The following is a 19021-nucleotide window of genomic DNA, read 5'->3' as shown; positions in this document are numbered from 1 at the left end:
TTGGAGAGAAAAATTATTTAATCTTCTAAAGGAAAACTGTAAACCACAGGACTTTCTAAATGAAAATTAAATTACAGAACTAAGGCCATCTTTGTTTTCTCAAATTTTATTCTTTTTCTTCTTCTTCTAAACCAGATGCATTTAGAACATAAACACAGGAATGTAGGTCTAAATTTGTTAACATGTCTCCTGTAACCAATGTTGTCACAGGTTTTTCGTACCAAAAGTAATGATGGAAGCCAGACTGAAATTTCACTGTAAGAGACAACATGGCCTTTGAGTAAAAGAAGCAGGTAGTCAATGAACTGATCCAATTGCCCCAAATATTGGAACTTCTAATAGGGCACTACAGTGTCTCCTAATAGTAATTCTACACAAAAACAACAACAGATACATACAAAACGTAGGGAATCAATATGAGAAGTTGAAATATTCTTACCTCTGAGATATATACAAAAGGAAATACTTGTTACTCTGCCAGATCATACAATAGCTCTGAATGTTTCAGATGCCATCTAGTGCCCAGTTCTCATGTGTCAAAGTTCCCTTCAGGAGAAAACTGGTTTTCTTTGTGCCCTTTTATGCCACTGTCCAACAACATGCCTATGACATCCTGTATCCACATCTTATGCTTTAAATTCCACTTTTAAACTGAGTGATTCACAGTAGTAGAAATAACTTTTTTTTTTCTTTCTTTTTTTAAAATAAGTTGAAAAGTTCAATATACTATGAGTTCTGCCTTCATGTTAGGACACAATTTGTGAAGAAAGACTGTATCAAAGAAACATTGGCTAATAAATCAAACATGAAGCATGATTGAATAGCCACGTGGTTGTACCCTCAGACTACACACTGGTCCGTTCAGATGAGCTTGGTAAACAGGACGGTTGAAGAGAAGTTACATTCTTTTTAAGGTTAGCCAGTCTCTTAATTTACAATAATTTAAAATAGAAATCTTTCAGATTATCCTTTATAACCACTGAAGAGTCAATGCATTAAATAGAAATGTCTATCAGTGCTCACTGAAACTTCCATTTCTTTTTTTTTCTTTAGAGGTCCCAGTACTTTTACATTAAATGTCCTATTTTATCCTGTTCTCTAAATTCAGAAATTCTATAATTTTGAATATAAAAACTATGCATCTTCCTAGTATTTTTGTTACACCTTGGAACAAAAAATAGAACCCTAATTTCAGTAGGAAACTACATATGCTAGTACATCAAATATATAAAATTCATAACATTTGTTTGACATATGTATCTATTACTGTTTGTAAAATTTATGTGGAAATGCTGCCTATATAATGCCACACAACTTGTATGTGCTATGACATCCTCCTTCTGTGACTAAAGTGATTTTTTCTAAATTCATTTGCTTTTTACATACTTGTTAACTCTAAATTCTCTCTTCTCGTAAGAACAGCCAGTGGGTAATAATGCAACATTTATATTACCTAACACAAGGTAAAATCAGGTGAGGCTTTGAGGTTAAGGTGGAATGAAAAGAGGTAATACAACGAGATAATTGTTGCCATAATATTTCAGAAATTGAAAATTAATTCTTTCGTATAACTGTAAAAGATCTAGTAATAATTATATATTGCAGAAGGATTATCAATAAAGTATAAATTTTAGGATTATTTTTACTTTAGGTTGTCCTGGGCTCTGAAATAATCTTTTCTTGATAATTTCAACAGCCTCTTCCCAGCTGCATCCAGAATACAGCCATATTTTAAAAAACTACTCAGAAAACACTGCAGTCTAAACAGAACAATCCCATTTTGACACATGCATAGGCATATCTACACAGCCTTTGCATGGGAGGCAGGGTGCATCTGTCTGGACTTCATCCACCTGAGAAGCAGAGCAACCATCACATGTGGCAGATACAGTATCTCAGGACTCAGGTTATACTGATTTGGTTGAATAGTTTCAAAACAGAGTGGATGCAGCAATCTCTGTGCTACTTGCATTCATACTTTACATCCAGGCCAAATCTTATGTTGTTTCTAATGTCTTCCTCAGTCCTTGCACTATGTGCATCTACCTTCCAGCCATACCCAGGATTAAACTGGTGCCCTCAGCAGCTGTGCAGGAATTTACTGCAGCTAGAGCTCTATTCAAGTGCACTTTGGTAAAGGCAAGTAAGCGTGGCTGGTGCTGTGAACTGTAGAGCTTTGCTAACTATCTGGTATTTGCCTGCTTGTCATTTCCTTCAGGTAGCACTTCAGAATATGTCTGATGGGGAAGCATCAGATTTAACTATCTACTGAAGCATGCAGTCATCTTTCTGTTGGTTTCACTTGGTCCCAGGTTATGCTGCCCTGTGGTTAAATTAGTGACTGCCATTTTTTTTTTTTTTCCACCGTCCTTCAGCTCTAGTGCTGTTCTGCATCTGCAGCTGATTTAAGCAGATACCTGAACACTGCATTGCATGTAAAGGGAATATATTGCAATTCCTGGACATTTTTCATGCTCACTGTATTAATGTGACTACACTATTGTAATTATCCCTTGTTTCCCTCACATATCCTGAAGGTTTTTTTCTGTACTTCTTCTTGCTGTTCCCTTGCTTGTAGAAGAATTATGTTAATGCAGTTCTAACTTAATGCTGAAACAAGTTTGTCCCTATTAAAATAGCATATGACTTTATGCTATAAATAGAAACATTCTTGTCTTACTGGCAAGGAAGACAAAACCAGTGATTGTTTCAATGTACTTAGAAACAAAATCAAATTCAGTATAAAAAATCTGCATTGAAAGTTCCCTCATAGCAGGGTCCTCTGTCATTTTCTTGACATGAAAATAGTCTGAAAGGGAAGAAAAAGGCAAAACTATGTCATTCATTAAAAAATAGGTAGGAAACTGCAATGTAATTAGCTGTATTATCTTTAGTGAACAGTAGAGACCCTCAGTGAGGTTACTACTGTAGATATATTAATCAAGAAAGAGCAATTAGAACAGGAAAAGAAAAAAAAAGTTAATTTCCTTTGGGGAAGAAAAAACCCCAAAACCTCACAGTTTCTCTTGCTTGGCTATTTATAGTTAGGCACCAAAATATGACAGTCTCTTTTGACTGATCCACAAAAATTGCAGAAATTAAAATAAGAACTTCAGAGAAGATAGATTGTTAGACAAACAGTTCCTGTCACTGTTGTAAGCAAAAGTGAATTTCAGAATAGTTACTCTTCATTCTGCACTTGCACCTTAAGGTGACAGATTTGTTGGAATCAAGGGATAAAAATTTTTGTTGTTAAACTTCTACAAAAGAAAGACCTGGATTTTGGGGGAGGGAATTTTTAAAATTCAGTAACTGTTTAAATGTATCTGTGCTGGTTTTGATAGATTTTTCAAAGCATTAATTTATAATGTGTCCTTACACTCTGAATGTTACATTTTTATGCAGTTAAATTGACATTTCAATATTAAGTTTTTCATTTTTTTTCTTCACTGCTGTTATATTGCCTACTCCAAATTTTTCTTGTGGTTTCCCTCACTCTGTAATCTCAAGTGAAACATGTGTGTATATGTACATTTCAATATGTGTGTAGAAAGACAACAGTATTCCTATACCCATCAGTTAATTCTTCTAGTCCCTACTATATTTGAATCTAGACCATGCTTACTCATATATTCAGAGCAATGTGAATGAGGACAGAACAGAAAGTAAGCAAAATAGGCAAAATATTATGAGTTAAAAGCTATCTATCTAATTTACTTTTTTTAGTTTACAAAACCTTTGGAAAACAATGGTCAACTAAAATAAACTATTATAAGACCCAATATAGATGAAATTTTGGACAAGGTAATTTCAGGCTACTTCTTATTTTTATGAAGACAGCACCTGTCATAGCATTTGGGATCTTTAGAATGCTCTCCCTATAGCTCTCCCTATATCCACACATGTACTACACACAGCACTTCTGAAATCAGCTTTGAATCTTCAATACCAAAGTATTCTTGCTTGTCACTAAGCCAAAGTACATATTTCCATGTACAAACCTTCTAGTGTTTCTAATACACCACCACGTCCTGTCCCAAATGACAGCTGGAGTGGTCCCTAGAATAACAGGTTCATACTCATGTTTGCATGGCAGAGCAAGTACTGTTTGGGATAGTAGACACAAGTGAACAATTTAGGACTGGTACCACTCCCATTGAGGAGATCTCAAACTGGGAGTGTAGGGATACCAGGAGCATTCAATTTCAAAAGTACTGCATGAAACAAGTATTAGCCTGTATTGAGATATTACATACGTCTTTAAATAAGTGAGGACTCATGAAGATGTATGTACGTGTTGACAGTATTTCTCATTTTATTTTGGGAAAAATGGGATCATAATGATTTGCAATAACTGCAAAAAAACCCAAACAAACAATGAAAATATATGGATCAACCCTTTAAAAAAAGAAAAAATTATATTCCAGTTATTATAATAAAATAGTGTATGAAGGACATTAGTATTCATAATTAAGCTTAATAGAATGCCGTGCTATGACAAATGCCTTTATTACTGGAATATGTGAAAATACTTGTTTTGTATATTTAGACATTGATTATAAACTTCATGTTAAACATTTTAGGGAGGATAATGCTGCTCTTGATTTCATAAATGTCATAACAGAAAATACCCCAAATATTCCTGACTGAAAATCTAAAAAAAAAAAACAATTTGAAATTTCCATATCTGGTTCTGATTTGTTTCCCCCTGAATGAAGGCTGACAAAGAGAGTCTAAATTTCTGCTAGCCTTGTTTTTTAAAAAAAAAAAAAAAAAAAAAATCAGAAATAAATTATATTTAATGTTATTTAATGTAAATATCTTATTAATTGGTATCCATAAGGGGCTGAATTTCTGCTAATTAAAGTCTTTAAGGGAATGGGTCCATTCCTGTTAAGCAGAACTCTCCAGATATATTTTTCCCACAGCTTTTTAAGAGAATTTACAGTGGCATTAATAAGAATTAATTCAACAGAAACTTATTGAAGAGGTTGAAGGATATTTTAAGCTTCATGTTTTAACATTATGTAAAAAAAAGAGGACAAATATGTTCATACATACCTTGTTTACAAAATTAAATCTAGGACAAAGAAAATTCCTGCTTGGAGAGAGATTGAAACAACTGGGGCAGCATGCTTTGAAAAGGAGAAGAGAAATAATACACAAAAATGAAAAAAAGCAGGAAGGTGTAAAAAAAATCAATTATGCTTATTTTCAGACTACATGAACAAGGAGAAGTACAACCAAACTGCAAGACGGCAAATTTAAAAGGAAATACTTTTCCACCCTTCATATCATTAGTGATTATCAAAATGTCACTGAAGTCAAAAATCTGTGCAGAGCTGAATAAAAATTACAATCAAGTTTGGCAATTCCTGTGTTCCTGACAGATGACAATCTTAGGGTAACAATCCGTAGATTTAAATGTCAGGGAGTTGGTAGTGCAGTGTCACATTCAGTTTGAAAATAGATACTACCTATCAAAGAAGACAAATGCACTCACTCGGTAAATTATCTCCCTCTCGTCCCCAAAAAAGGCACTTGTAGATGTTCAAAATGAAAATACAGAATAAATTAATGTGCTTAAAAGTGTACAATTTATTTTTTCTACTTTCTTATCTAGAATCATGAACAAAATGGCTTGAAGGGTTAGAAGTAGCAGCATACTCCCAGGCCACTTTATCATAAAGTTAAAAAGTTAATGAAAAATGCCAATAATTCCTTTTAGATGAGTCATATAGTATTGCAACTGGAAAATTAGGGTTTTTTTGGAAGGAGGGTGATTTTTAATTAGTGCTTTAAAATATAATGTAATTTCACAAGAATAAATTGCCTTCTGTGGATAATTCTTGGTGAGACAGCAGTAAAAGTAAAGGAAGCAATTTTAGGTAGTGACATTGCTAACCTTTATATATTTTATTTCAAAGGACTGGGAATCTTTGAGCGACCTTTTTATAAAGCCCTAAGTGATACAGGATTCTGAAAAACTTATTCTGGGAGAAGCTGAAAATGAAAACACTGACTGTGTACAGGTCGAGTTTTCAAGTTAATATAATTTGATTCATATGATAACTAAAACCCACAAGATGATATTCTTACCTTCATTTTGACATGCTGTGATGATAAATAACAAATTGAATAGCCTTGAAAACTGTTAGAGGATTTAAAAGAAATTCTTTTGGGCAAATATGCGGCAGATGCTGTATTATTGCATTTTTTGTAGAGCTTGCAAGCAGATTTGAGGGCAGGGGAGTGTTGTTTCAGCACAGAACACTTCAGTAAAAGAGTGATAAGAATATGAGTTCTTTAGGTGAGCTTTGAAGTACCTAAGGTGAGATAGGCTACTTTTTTACTTCTGTGTTGTGTCATTGTGCAAGGTAATGAAAGTCAAATCCAAACCCACAGTTTATTATGTAAGAGAAAGCAGGGAACAGCAGCAATGACATCAGCAGCTAATATGCATATTTAACAAATTCACATCAGAACACGACTGGTAAATAAAATCTTGTAAATTAACTCATTGTTAGTGTATATTTTATGTATAGTGTTTATATATGTATGGACATGTACAAAATGTATTTATGATTATAGTGTATTCTGTGTTTTAATAACTGTTACATAGTTTTTTTTCATGGCTGGTATCACAAATCTTGTAGGATTTCCTAGTTCTTGGTAGTTCTAAGTATTGAAGTTTGAGAATGTAATGAACGTTGAGAGACATACTGATTGTTTTAATAAGCATTTATATATCTTTTTTCTTTAATTGAAACCTGTAACACCTTAGATATTTAAATATGTTGTGCACATACTCATGAGCAAATCAGAGCTACTGAAGAATGTTTTAGTCACATGGAGTTCAGGAAAAGAAATTAAAACAATACATACACATCCCTTTCTTCTTCCATCATTTTCCTTTAAAATAGGGGAATTTGGTATGAATCCAAATACAGGTTTACCTGATTTGCCTCTTCCCCATTAGCATTAGGCTGGTAAGTATACTTGGCATAAGCGTTGAAGAGCTCAGAATGAGACTATGAAACATCTTTTGTTCACACTTGCAAAAAAAATCTATGTTTTAATATCCATTAACTAAAGGACGTTGGTAGTAAATGACTGAAAATGCTGTAATCAAGCTATTTATGATGCTGAAACACCAGTCAAAGGGGTATGCAGTCAAAAGAGTACCAGCTGCTGAAACTGAACTCTCATTAATGGCCTCAGACATTAGACTAAGAGTGGCCACAAGTCATTTTGGATTCTCAGTGGTTTATAGCTCTGTATTATAGAAGTTACCACACCTGTGGTATTTCACATGATTAAATTAACTAATTCTTTGCTCAGAAATCAGTTACCCACAGTATCTCATCCATTTTCCTCATTATCTAAAATCTATTAAATCATTAAACAGATTCCTGATCATGCTCAGGCTTATGCTTGTTAAAATTTTCTTTTGTCTTGATTAATTTTATTTTTCTTCCAAATTTTGTTCAATTTGAATCTGATGTTCTTTTGTGTTTGTATTACAATTTTTGTTTTCCTTTTTTTAACTTGAAAGTCAGAAATATACCAAGCTGCTTTGTTTCCAGTTTGTATGTAATTATATGTATTCCTATGGTGTTCATATGTAATTGATACAAAAGAAATAATTCTTTTGTATCAATTAAAAATTACATTAATATATCAGAGCTTAAGGAAATAGGAAAAAGAAAAGGAGCTGGAGTTTAAGGAAAACCTCATGCTTATTTTCATGTGTCTTTGGATATGTGGATACTTAAGCAAATGCTAAATACACTAAGTCAGCAATGGATTTTCAGTGTTGAGAGTCGTATAATGTCCATGAAAACACTATCTGTCCAAAGATGCCTTAATTTGTGTTCTATGTTCTTAAGCATAATGAAATATTTATTTATAACAACATTTTAAGTATAAAAACATTTTAAGTCATAAATACATATCTTTTCCAGAATTACAGAGTAGTTCCTGCGGCAACCCAGGAGTTCCGCCAAAGGGTATTTTGTATGGTCAAAGATTTGATGTTGGTGACAAAATCCGATACAGCTGTGTAACTGGATATATTTTGGATGGACACCCACAGCTTACTTGCATAGCCAGCTCTGTCAATACAGCATCGTGGGACTTCCCTGTTCCTATCTGTAGAGGTAAGACAAATCCTACAGTAATGCTCTTGAATACATACATTAGTATTAACAAATTTTAATCTCTCTATTAAAAATTAAGTTTTAAACTGTGATTAAAGAACCCCTCTTTTGAATATTTTGATCTCTTGCTCACATATATGATGTATGTTAGCATACATACCATACAATTTTTAGGTCAATATTCTACTAAAATTATAGTTATTTATTTTAAAATATGTGTTATGTAATAAGAACTAGTAACCTAGTAATAAGTAGAATATAACTGTCTGTGTACAACGTACTTGCAACTATGGGAATATAGATTTGGAATCTGTTAGTGCTTTCTAAGAACTGACTTTGTGTCTAGTAGTAACTTGGCTATGGATCAAACAGAAATGAGTGGATCAAACATGAAACTGCCAAAACAATTGAGTTACAGGGTCTTACCTCATTGTCAGCCAGATTTGATTATCTTAAGATTTCTATATAGGATGTCCCTTGTATTCTAACAAGTAATGTAGGTCAAATCCTTTTCCCTTGCTCTTATTAGAAATCTAGATGTAGTAGGGAAGCCTGCATTACGGGTAAATCTTATTTTCTGAGAGAAATATTGTTAAAGATGAATAATGTTTGCAGAGCAGCAAAAGGAGGTTATGCTGATAAAATGAAGGCACTATCACTGCTATACACAACAAAAGACAATATGTCAGGTAACTTTGGGATCAGTTTCTAGATTCACAGGTTAATGTTACAAAACGCAACCTTTATATTTGTCTAAAATATTGATGAAGTCTTGCAGAAGCTACAAACACATTCCAGCTGAATTTACCATTCAAATGAATACAGATTGGTTAAAACATGGTTAACCACCACTGAAATAAATTAATTATATATGACAAAAGTGTGTCATTGGAAATACTGTACTTTCATTTCCTGTTCCTGGATTACAGCTATTTAATATATTTATTGATGATCTTGAAAAAATTACAAACTTATACTTAATAATACTATTTTCCAATAAAAATATTTATAACTTCTGAATCTTCCACTCCTACTTCCCAGAAAATTGATAGCTAATAATGAAGGAGCTATAAAATCAAGGCATATATCCAAATTTTGTTTCTGGAGATGAGAATGCAAAAGATATGATGAAAATATGTTAACTTGCAAAAGACTTCCATTTGTAACAAAATCAAAGTCTAATGGACTGCATTGCTCAAGTTCTCAATCTGACAGTTTTGACATTAATGGCATAAAAAATTGTATTCCTGAATAAGTTACACATTCTTCTTTCTGACACTGCATTTTTCAGATCTTTCTATATATTTTGGTTTTGCTCCTAGGGGAGATGAAAATATACTGTGTAACTTTGAACTCATATGATAAACTCCCAAAGTAGCCCTGTGATTAGACATTACAGTTTGTAAGAAGAAGACTACTACATGAGAATATGAACATCATTTTTTAAAACTCATAATTAGTGCACACTGTCATTTCTTAAGGCAAAATAGTTAACAAATTGGAAAGAATTCAGAAAAAGAGGAAACAGGTTCTGTTTAGTTTCAAAACTGTCATTTTGTCTAGAGACTGAAGGACTCAAACTTTTCCATGTACGTGAAAGATTAAGACAACAGCTTGATTCACTGCAGAAACTCATGCAGAAGGAAAACTTTTTTTTTTTGAGAAGACAATTCTTTAATCAATAGCAGTGAGGAATTTAAAGGGCAAAAATCTGATGAACAAAAATAAATAAATAAATAAATAAACAGCAAAAAACAAGGTACATATTTTAATAGTTGTGGTTACAAATTACTGAAACATAACCTTAGAATGTGGCAGATTCTTGATTTAAGTCTTAACGTTATGGCTTAAAGCCTCAATGCACAAATTGCTGTTGAGGTATTTTTTTGCCATGTCCAATAAAAGAAAAATAACCAATTATTTCCAAGAATTCCTCTGGTGCTCAATGTTTTATATCAGAAACTTCTAAGTTTACATACAAAATGGGCCCTTGTGATTCCATTCAAATGAATCTCTCCTAATTTTGCCTAATACAATTATCCAATGCAGAATTCTGCAAAATGTTGTTAAAGATGATTACAGACTAATGAGCTTTTTATCTCTTTCTCACTGTTTGCCATGGAGACTCTGATTAAACACTCATCCTCCTTAAAGATTTCCTGTGATAAATGTCTTATTGTTCTCTACCAATGGTCATTACATCTAACACAGAGGATTCTAACACAAGCAAGAAAAACCCTAAGAACAGAACAAAAGTATATTTTGTTCAGTATTAATTTGAGGGCTGTTTGTTTGCTTGTTTTTACATTTCAGAAAAAAACTGGATTTGTGGCACACTTACAAGTCAGCAGACATAAGATCACAGATGTCTGTAGACCAGCTGTGCGTAAACATCATTCTCATCTGCTTCTTGTTCTTCAGAACAAATAAATTTGAGTCTTTTTTGAATTATTATTTTAGATTTGTCCTCTTATATTGCCTTCACTTTAAATGAAAAGATGAGGAAGAGGTCATGCTTATGTTTTAGCATTGTGATTATTATGGATTGATGTTTCAAAATGAGGAATTTCATTGAAAACAACAGTGTTTTGTAATGCCACAAGCATACATACAGGACGCTCTACTAAATGTTTTAATTTTTGAGTTGTTAAATTATACCAATATTTGCATTTTTTAAAGTTATATATATTTGGGCCAAATTTTACTCATGAAGAAAAGAGTTATTCCTCAAATAGGTTCTTATTCCTTTACTTGTCTCCATGGATTTTATTGAAAACTCAGCAGACATATTTAATGATCGCTTTATTTCATATCCTCTTTTTAACTGAACATTGTTTGAATGATTTTCACCTGCATGTTTTGGTATTCATTAAAATATTGTTACTGTATTAGATTTATTAGAAGTGAAAAAAAACCCCACCTAATTATAAAAAAGCTAAATTGTACTTATTTTTTCTGGTCAACTACGTGGTGGAGTTGCTCTCTCTATGAAACAACACTTGAAATGTACTGACATCTGCTTTGGGGTAGATGATGAGCAAGTAGAGAGTTTATGGGCTCAGATCAAAGAGCAAATTAATAAAGGTGACGCTACTGTGGGTGCTTACTACTGGCTGCCTGCTCAAGGGAAGTAGGAGGATAAGGCTTTCTCCAGGAAGTTTGGAGCAGCCTCCAAGTCATAGGCACCGGTTCTTGTGAGTGACTCTATCTCCCATCTGATGGAGAAGCAGCACAACAAAGCACAAGTAGTCTACAGAGTTCCTTTGAAAACACTCATGACAATTTCCTGTCACTGGTATTAGAGGATCCCACAGGGAATAGTGAGCTGCTCAATCTCCTTTTTGGAGATGGGAAGGTTTGGGGCAGCCTTGGCTGCAGTGACCATGAAAATTTGGAGCTACATATCAGGAAAGGAGGAGCAAGTAAGACTACAACTATGGACTTCAGGAGAGCTGATATTAGCTGCTTCAGGGATTTTCTTGGAAAAATCCCATTGAAAAAAGGGATTTTCCACAGGGAAATGGGGTCCAAGAGAGTTGGTTGATAGCCAAAGTCGACTTTCTGCAAAACCAATAATGCTGAATGTCAATGAGCAAGAAATCAGGCAAGGCAAAGAGGGAGAGAGACCTGCATGTATGAACAAGGAACTCCTGTCATTGTTCAAGCATAAGTAGGAAATGCACAGGAGTTAGAAGAAGCATCAAGCCATATGGAATGAATATAGAGATTCTCAAAGTAGTAATGGGATCAGGAAGGCCAAAGCCCATCTGCAATTAAATCTGGCCAGGATGTCAAGAACAAGAAGGGCTTGTTAAAACACATCAATAACAGAAGAAAAACAAAAGGATAATGTGGACCCATTAGTAAATGGAAGGGGACCCTGGTAACAGTGGACACAGAGAAGGCAGAGTTATCAAATGCCTTCTTTGCATCAATCTTCACTGACATGATCAGCCCTCAGGGTCCTCAGGGTAAAGGAACATTGGAAAGAAGACTTTTCCTTGGAGAAGGAGGATTGGGTTAGATAACACCTAAGCAAACTTGACATGCGCAAGCCCATGAGCTCTGGCAGGATGTGTCCATGAGAGAGCTTCTGGACACTGTAGCAAAGTCGCTCACAGTCATCTTTGCAAGGTCATGGCAATCAGGAGAGCTACCTGGAGACTGCAAAAAAGCAAATCTCACCCTGGTCTTCTAAAAGGGCAAGAAGAAGGACACAGGGAGAACCTCATTCTGAAATCTATGTGTATCCATATGGATGATAAGAAGGCAAACAGAAGTATTTAACATGGATTCACTAACAGTAAATCAGGCTTGACCAAACATTGCCTTCTACAGTGAAACAACTACCAAAAAGCTAACAAAAGGAGTGAATATTGTCTACCTTGGCTTCAGTAAGGCTTTTGATGTTGTCTCTCACAAAATCCTAATAGACAAAATCAGGAACTGTTGACTGGATGAGTGGACACAGGTCAGTTAAAATCTGAGTGAATAGCAGGGCTGTAATCACTGGCATGGGGTCTAGTTTGAGGTTTGTCACTAGCAGTGTCCCGCAAGGTTCCATACTGGGCCAGTATTGTTTAACTTACTCATCAATGACTTGAGCAAACTGGCTGATGCCTCCTCAGCAGGCTCACTGATGACTCAAAGTTGGGAGGAGTGGCCAATACCTGATGTTGTGAGACCTTCAGAAAGACCTTGACAAGCTGGAAAGATGGACAGGGAAGAGCTGCCTGAAATTCATGCAGTCCTGCACCTGGGAAAGAATAACCCATGGATCAGCACAGGCTGGGGGCTGATCTGGAAGCAGCTCTGTGGATAAATACTTGGGGATCCTGATGGATGCAATCCTGTGCCATGTGCTCTAGCTGACCCTGCCTGAGTGGCAAATTTGGACCAGATCACCCACAGCGTTGTCTTCCAAACTTAGCAGTTCTGGGATTCTTTGAATTATACTGCGCACAATCCATGACAAGTTTTTAAATAAAGCCTTCTCCCCTGAAAAATTAATTTTGATAAGGTTGTTTTTAATCATGAAATGTGACAGAAGCTTAATTATATCACCTATTCCTGAGCTAAGTTGCAGCTTGCAGTTTCTCCGTAATGCAGTGAGCTAGAAACGATTTACTGAGGGTAATAAATAATGCTACATTTGAATTTAATATTTTCATTCTATAAAGATTGTAAGAATTAGACACTTTCATAATCAAAGAAGTATTATGACTTTTATGTCTTCTAAAAAGTTCTTATTCATGCTAAAATGGGTGTTTTAAGATTCTCCATTCAAAAATTTATTTTTTTTCAGAATTCAGAAATTTTAAGTGCAGAATACGATTGTATTTGTATTCCTAGATGTTCTAATAAAATATTTTGACTATTGCCTGTACATATAGCTACAAAATATTTGTCAGTGTAAAAATTCTGTTTGTATTTTCAATGAGAGACTTGGTTTTTCTACTTGTCTAAGTGAACGTGCATTTTGATCAGAGAAGTGCACAACCCACTGACTAGCTTCATTTTTTTCCTTTGAAAAAATGCATTTCTGCTTTTTTTTTTTTTTTTTTTTTACTATTTATCTGGGAGGATATTGAATTATTTCTTGCATATATTGTCATGACAGGTAGAAGGCTGAAGAGGTTCATACTAAATTTCAAGTCTGGGAATTCTGTAACTCCACTGCAATATGTAATTGTATGTAATTATAAAGATGTGTTTCTTTTTACCTATCTTCATAGATGTATACTTAATTTCTTCTTCTTCAGTGGATTTATTCCAAATGAACTGAATTGAGATACTTATAAGCTCTTATTTTTAAAAGTGATCTAACACATGTCAAAATTGAATTAGAATATTCAGCTTACTATTTAAATATTTTGCCATTTCCTCTATGCAGAACCCACTGACTGAAAAATTTGTTAATTGCAAGTCACTGGTAAAATTGTGTAAGTACACAGATACATGACTATACATATTTAAACTCCCCGAGGTAAATTTTAGGTCAGATACAACAGAAAGTAGTTTCAAATTAAATTAAAGTGTCTTGTGGACCATCCAATACACTTATACTTAATGGCTGTATCTGTTTATATATGGCATAGAATAGTATGGAATTTTGAAAAGAAAACAACTGAAATTAAACTTGACATAATTACCAAGAAATAATCATATAGCATTGTAATCATTTCACTGACAGATATATATGGTTGCAGATGGATTTATGATTTTATGAAATCATGTCAAAAAGAACCTAGTAATATAAACAGTAAAATAAGATGACTGCCTTTGCATCTTTGTTATAAGCTGGTCTTTGTAGGCTGTGTAAAGAACAAAGCAGAATACAAAGTCCAAGTACTGCACTTGATACCATGTAATGCATTAACTATTGGAACTGACAATATACACAGAAGAAAATAGAGTGCACTCACTTGAAAGCAGGAATAAATTACATCTCACAGGGAACATCAGTTTTCTGCCTGAAGCGAGTTCTTATACACAAACAGTTATTCTTGATTATTCTTGGGAAAAGCCCCAGTACAGCTGTGTGAGTCTGGATAAGAACCATCTTGGATTATTCGAGAAAACTGAAAAGAAAGCAAAAAAACATTTTCTAGAACAATGTATTTATACATAAGCAATTATATATGAGCAGTTTTCCAGAGCTTTTCTGCAGATCCTTTTTGGGATATAAGTAATCAGTGGCTTAAACTGGCTAACAGTCTTTTGAGTGGTACTTAAAAAAATATTAATGCCAGTGCTGCTACCTAGAATCAGTAACCAAGATTCTTTGAAGAGTGGAAATCCACTATTTTATTGAAATAGAAAAATAATGGTTGGGTGTTTTCAAGTACCATGCTGTGTGCTTTCAAGCAGGGCAGAGAAGATCTGCAAAATAATATCCAGAATGACATTTTGAATAACAAAATATACAATACCTTTTGTTGCTTTGATTTTTTGCAATAAAAGAGCTTTGTGAGTTATTTATTTTAGACATCCTTAAAATGTGTAATTTTTTGTACCAATAGAATCAAACTTTTCCATTTATGAAAAGCATTGAAATTGCTCAGTACTCTACCCTACCACACTTATATTTTTCTCGTTATATTAGTGTTATTCCCAGAATACTCACTATTCTTACTGATATTCAATATCAGGGAAATAATGCACAGTGTGCTTGTGTGAAAAAAAATACTTGTGCCTGAAGAATAGCAAATCCTTATGTGAATTTGACTGTGTGACCAGAACCATGGATTTCTTATAATTGCAAATAGAGGTAAAACTTTGCTGAGTTATGTGAAGCTATTTCAAGTCATTATTGATGTGTTGTAAATCAGGAAACTGGTGCAGAAATATAAATGCTTACGACATTAGAATTACCACATATTCCTAACACTAACGGTAAAATATTCTAGTTTTACTGTATTAATAATAAAAACAATATTAGTGTTAATGATACGTATAGTGTCTGTTAAATGTATTCCTAACTCATTGAAAATATACCAGCAATAATAATGATCTAACACTATACGTGCTCACTAAGCAGGCAACACTATTCACAAGAGTTCCAGTTGGGTTTAACACAATCAATTCTTGTCTAGACTCATAGCACCTAAGTGCTTCTTCACTTATGATAATAGTGGTCAAATAACGAAGTTCTTAGGATGGATGGAGAACTGCTGCCATGTGAAAATTTATGGCATGCAATGACATGCTACTGTAATAGCAATGATACTTGAAAAAACATTACAAATTTTCAGAATGAAATCTAACTATAGAAACTTTTCTAACAGAAAATAATTCATTTTTATTAGCTTCATTTTTTAATGAAGGATTTACATTTTCAAAGCTTTGAATATCTTAAAATGTTTTTCTTCCTTGTTCTTTCTTTGAAAATGTATACCTCCACATCAGAATATTAATCAGAACTTCAGAATCATACTTCCATTTGGTTATCATAGTTTGGCTTTGCACATCTTTATGTAATTTCAGTAACTCCTATCAGTAGTGAAGGTAGTTCTCCTAAGATCCATTAGAAACTGGTATTAGCAGTGGACTAACCCTCAGGTGGTGCGACACAGTCCAGAATGAAAAGGTATAAGCATCAAAGTAATTTAAATTCATCAGTGCAGTAACCATGTTAATTTGGAAAATAAACCTCTTACACTACATCTCCAAACAGTATACAGAAGACTGGGGAAAAAAGCAGAAATTAACCCTTTCTAGATAAATTAAATTCTGCTTAAAGAAGAAAGAAAGGAAATGGAATTATTCCAGGAAGAGAATGTTTGTGAAAAGTTGCATTTGACACCAAAGTAAGGAAAAGACAGACATAACAATGCCTTTTCTTGCTACTTTTCACAGAAAAAGCACCAATAAGATGAAACTTAATTACAAAAGATTGTTATAACAATTGATATAGGCAATGAAGAGGAAAAAAGATCAGATTTTAAGTTCAAGAAATCTAACCCAATACTGAACACAAAATAACTTCTTGAATATCAAGGTCTTAATTCCCACCATTTTAAAGGTGAGAATTAGGACTTGCACAAGTGGGTGGAAGTTAGTTGGGTGGTTTAGGAAAAGCTTAAAACACTGCTTTCATCTCCTGTTTTCTTAAATTTTTTCTTAACAAAGGACAAAGGACATGGAAATTGTGCTAATTGTTAATGTTAACAGTTCATATGCTATTGAAACTGAGTTGTGAAATTTTCACTGAGGACAATATAACAGTGAGAATTACACCTGAAACTGAAGGGGATAAGGATTACTCTGTGTAATCAAGATGAGTGAATGGGAAGAAGGAACCTGGTAAAGTAAAATATTGGTTTAGCATGACGTTTAGCATCAAAGCACCATATTAGAATTGTCAGTTATAACAAAGACTCAGTCTTTCACCTCTGATTTAAAATTAATATCTTTATTTGTTAGAAACACCTAAAGACTATTCTAAGAGAATGGGTGCTAAATGTATAACTACCTTAATCCCAATTTGGGCTAGTAAATTCTGCTTTTGCAAGGCAATTGTTTCCCTTTAACACCCTTCTGTTCTTCTACAGTTCATTTTCTATATGTCATTCTTGGATAAAACCTTCGTAGTTATCCATTAGCAGAAACAATATTTGGAAAATAATTTGAGATACTTTGAAAGTAATTACTGGGAAATCCCAGGTTTATTAAGTCAATTTACTAAACTGCTTTATCTAAAACCTTTGGCTGCCATAGGCTTCTAAACAGACTAGTATGTTTTCCTAACATTACTGAAATTCTGGCTTGATAAACTTTTTAATATATGTAAGTTTTTGCTTAAAATGAGAATTTACCTGGATATAAATAGAAATTGTGAGAATATTGTTTAGTATTTTGGTAACACTTTGCAAATCCTGATTTATAACTCAGTTGTAATTACATCTGGAAGGCAGAAGTTATAGCAAATGAATTTCCTGGAGAATATTCAAAGTCCTTCAAATATTTCCTCAAGAGAATGACTGATAGCCAGTAGTGGTTTTTGCAGATGAAAGATTTCATTGCTAAAATTCTAGCATGACATTTTAGCATTCTTCAAGACTATATCTGTCTTAGGACTGCATCTTTCTTAGCCTAAAGTTTGAGTCACCTATGGAGCATGAATCTTCATCTTAAGCACTGATTAATCTTTTTTAATAATTAGCAGAAATGTTGCTGGTTTATTTAAATATTAACATGTGACAAACACCCCATGTGTGGAGGGGTCTGGAGTCCCGAGTCTGGACTCCATGTTTCAGAAGTCTGATTTATTATATTATGATACATATAATATTAAAATGATACATTAAAATTATACTAAAATAATGGAGAGAAAAAATTAGTCAGAAGGCTAGAAAGAATGAGAACGGAATTAGCATAACAAAATCTTGTGACTGCTCACAGCCTCTACTCAGGTGGCTGTGATTGGTCATCAAGTGAAAACAATCCACATGGAGCAATCACAGATGCACCTGTTGCATTCCACAGCAGCAGATAGTTATTGTTTACATTTCTCTCCTGAGACTCCTCAGCTTCCCAGGAGGGAAAATTCCTAGCAAAGGATTTTTCATAATATTTCATGGTTACATTAAGACATCACTCTTTGTGTCTCATGGGATAGTTTTCAAAACTATAGCTTGTTTTTAAGTTCCAATATTTACAATTGTATGCTGATGAAGGAGTCTAAAGGTGATGCCATTGTGTTACTAAAATAAATTTGGAATTCCACAAAATTTATTAATGTTTTCATTCAGCTCCACAAATTCAGAGGCTAAAACCAATTTGCTTTAAATTATCTTGACTCTGGAAGGGCATTTAAATTTAATGAAGTTGTAGCATGTTTGCTACATGTGTATGAAAGATTCCATCAGCAAAGATTTAATTTCTCACAGAACTACTCTAATGAACACAGAGGTAAACAATCTGTTTTACTAATTCATTCACCTCATATGTTGGCCTTCTGAGTTTTGTTAAACAGGATTAAACTTGTGATGGTAGGTCTGTACAAGTGTAGCACATTAAATTTATTTTGCATTTCTGTTAACCGGTGGAGGTAACTTTATCTCAACTGCACAAAATAGTTCATGGGTAAAAGTTCTCTTTGCACTACATCATCAAATCAATTCTGGGTTCTTTTAAGGCAAACCGACAGGAGGTCAAAATATTTAATTGTGAGAATTGAGGATCACTAGCTGCCTCATCAGTTTAACCTTCCTAATCCAAATTGGCTGATACTTTGCAGTTCAGGGAAAGAAACTTCCTTGTTTGCAGTTATGCATCAATTCTCTCCATGCCACAGTTCCCTCATCTTTCATTTTGAGGATATAATATCGTATCACAACATTATATAATTCACATAATCA

General features: G+C 33.8%; 1 protein-coding gene across 4 annotated transcripts in view; it reads left to right on the top strand.

Moving 5' to 3' along the window:
* The window catches only part of CSMD3 (CUB and Sushi multiple domains 3), a 589442-nt gene that overhangs the window by 140395 nt on the left and 430026 nt on the right, over positions 1 to 19021 (top strand). For all 4 annotated transcript variants that reach the window (XM_064395032.1, XM_064395025.1, XM_064395049.1 and 1 more), the window contains exon 4: positions 7965 to 8159. In XM_064395032.1, the coding sequence (XP_064251102.1) occupies positions 7965 to 8159 (195 nt within the window). The remainder of the gene's footprint in view (positions 1 to 7964; positions 8160 to 19021) is intronic.

Source organism: Passer domesticus, chromosome 1, assembly GCF_036417665.1.
Source record: "Passer domesticus isolate bPasDom1 chromosome 1, bPasDom1.hap1, whole genome shotgun sequence".
Lineage (NCBI taxonomy): Eukaryota > Metazoa > Chordata > Aves > Passeriformes > Passeridae > Passer > Passer domesticus.
The sequence above is the reverse complement of the archived record's forward strand: the minus strand, read 5'-3'. Positions and strand labels throughout refer to the sequence as shown.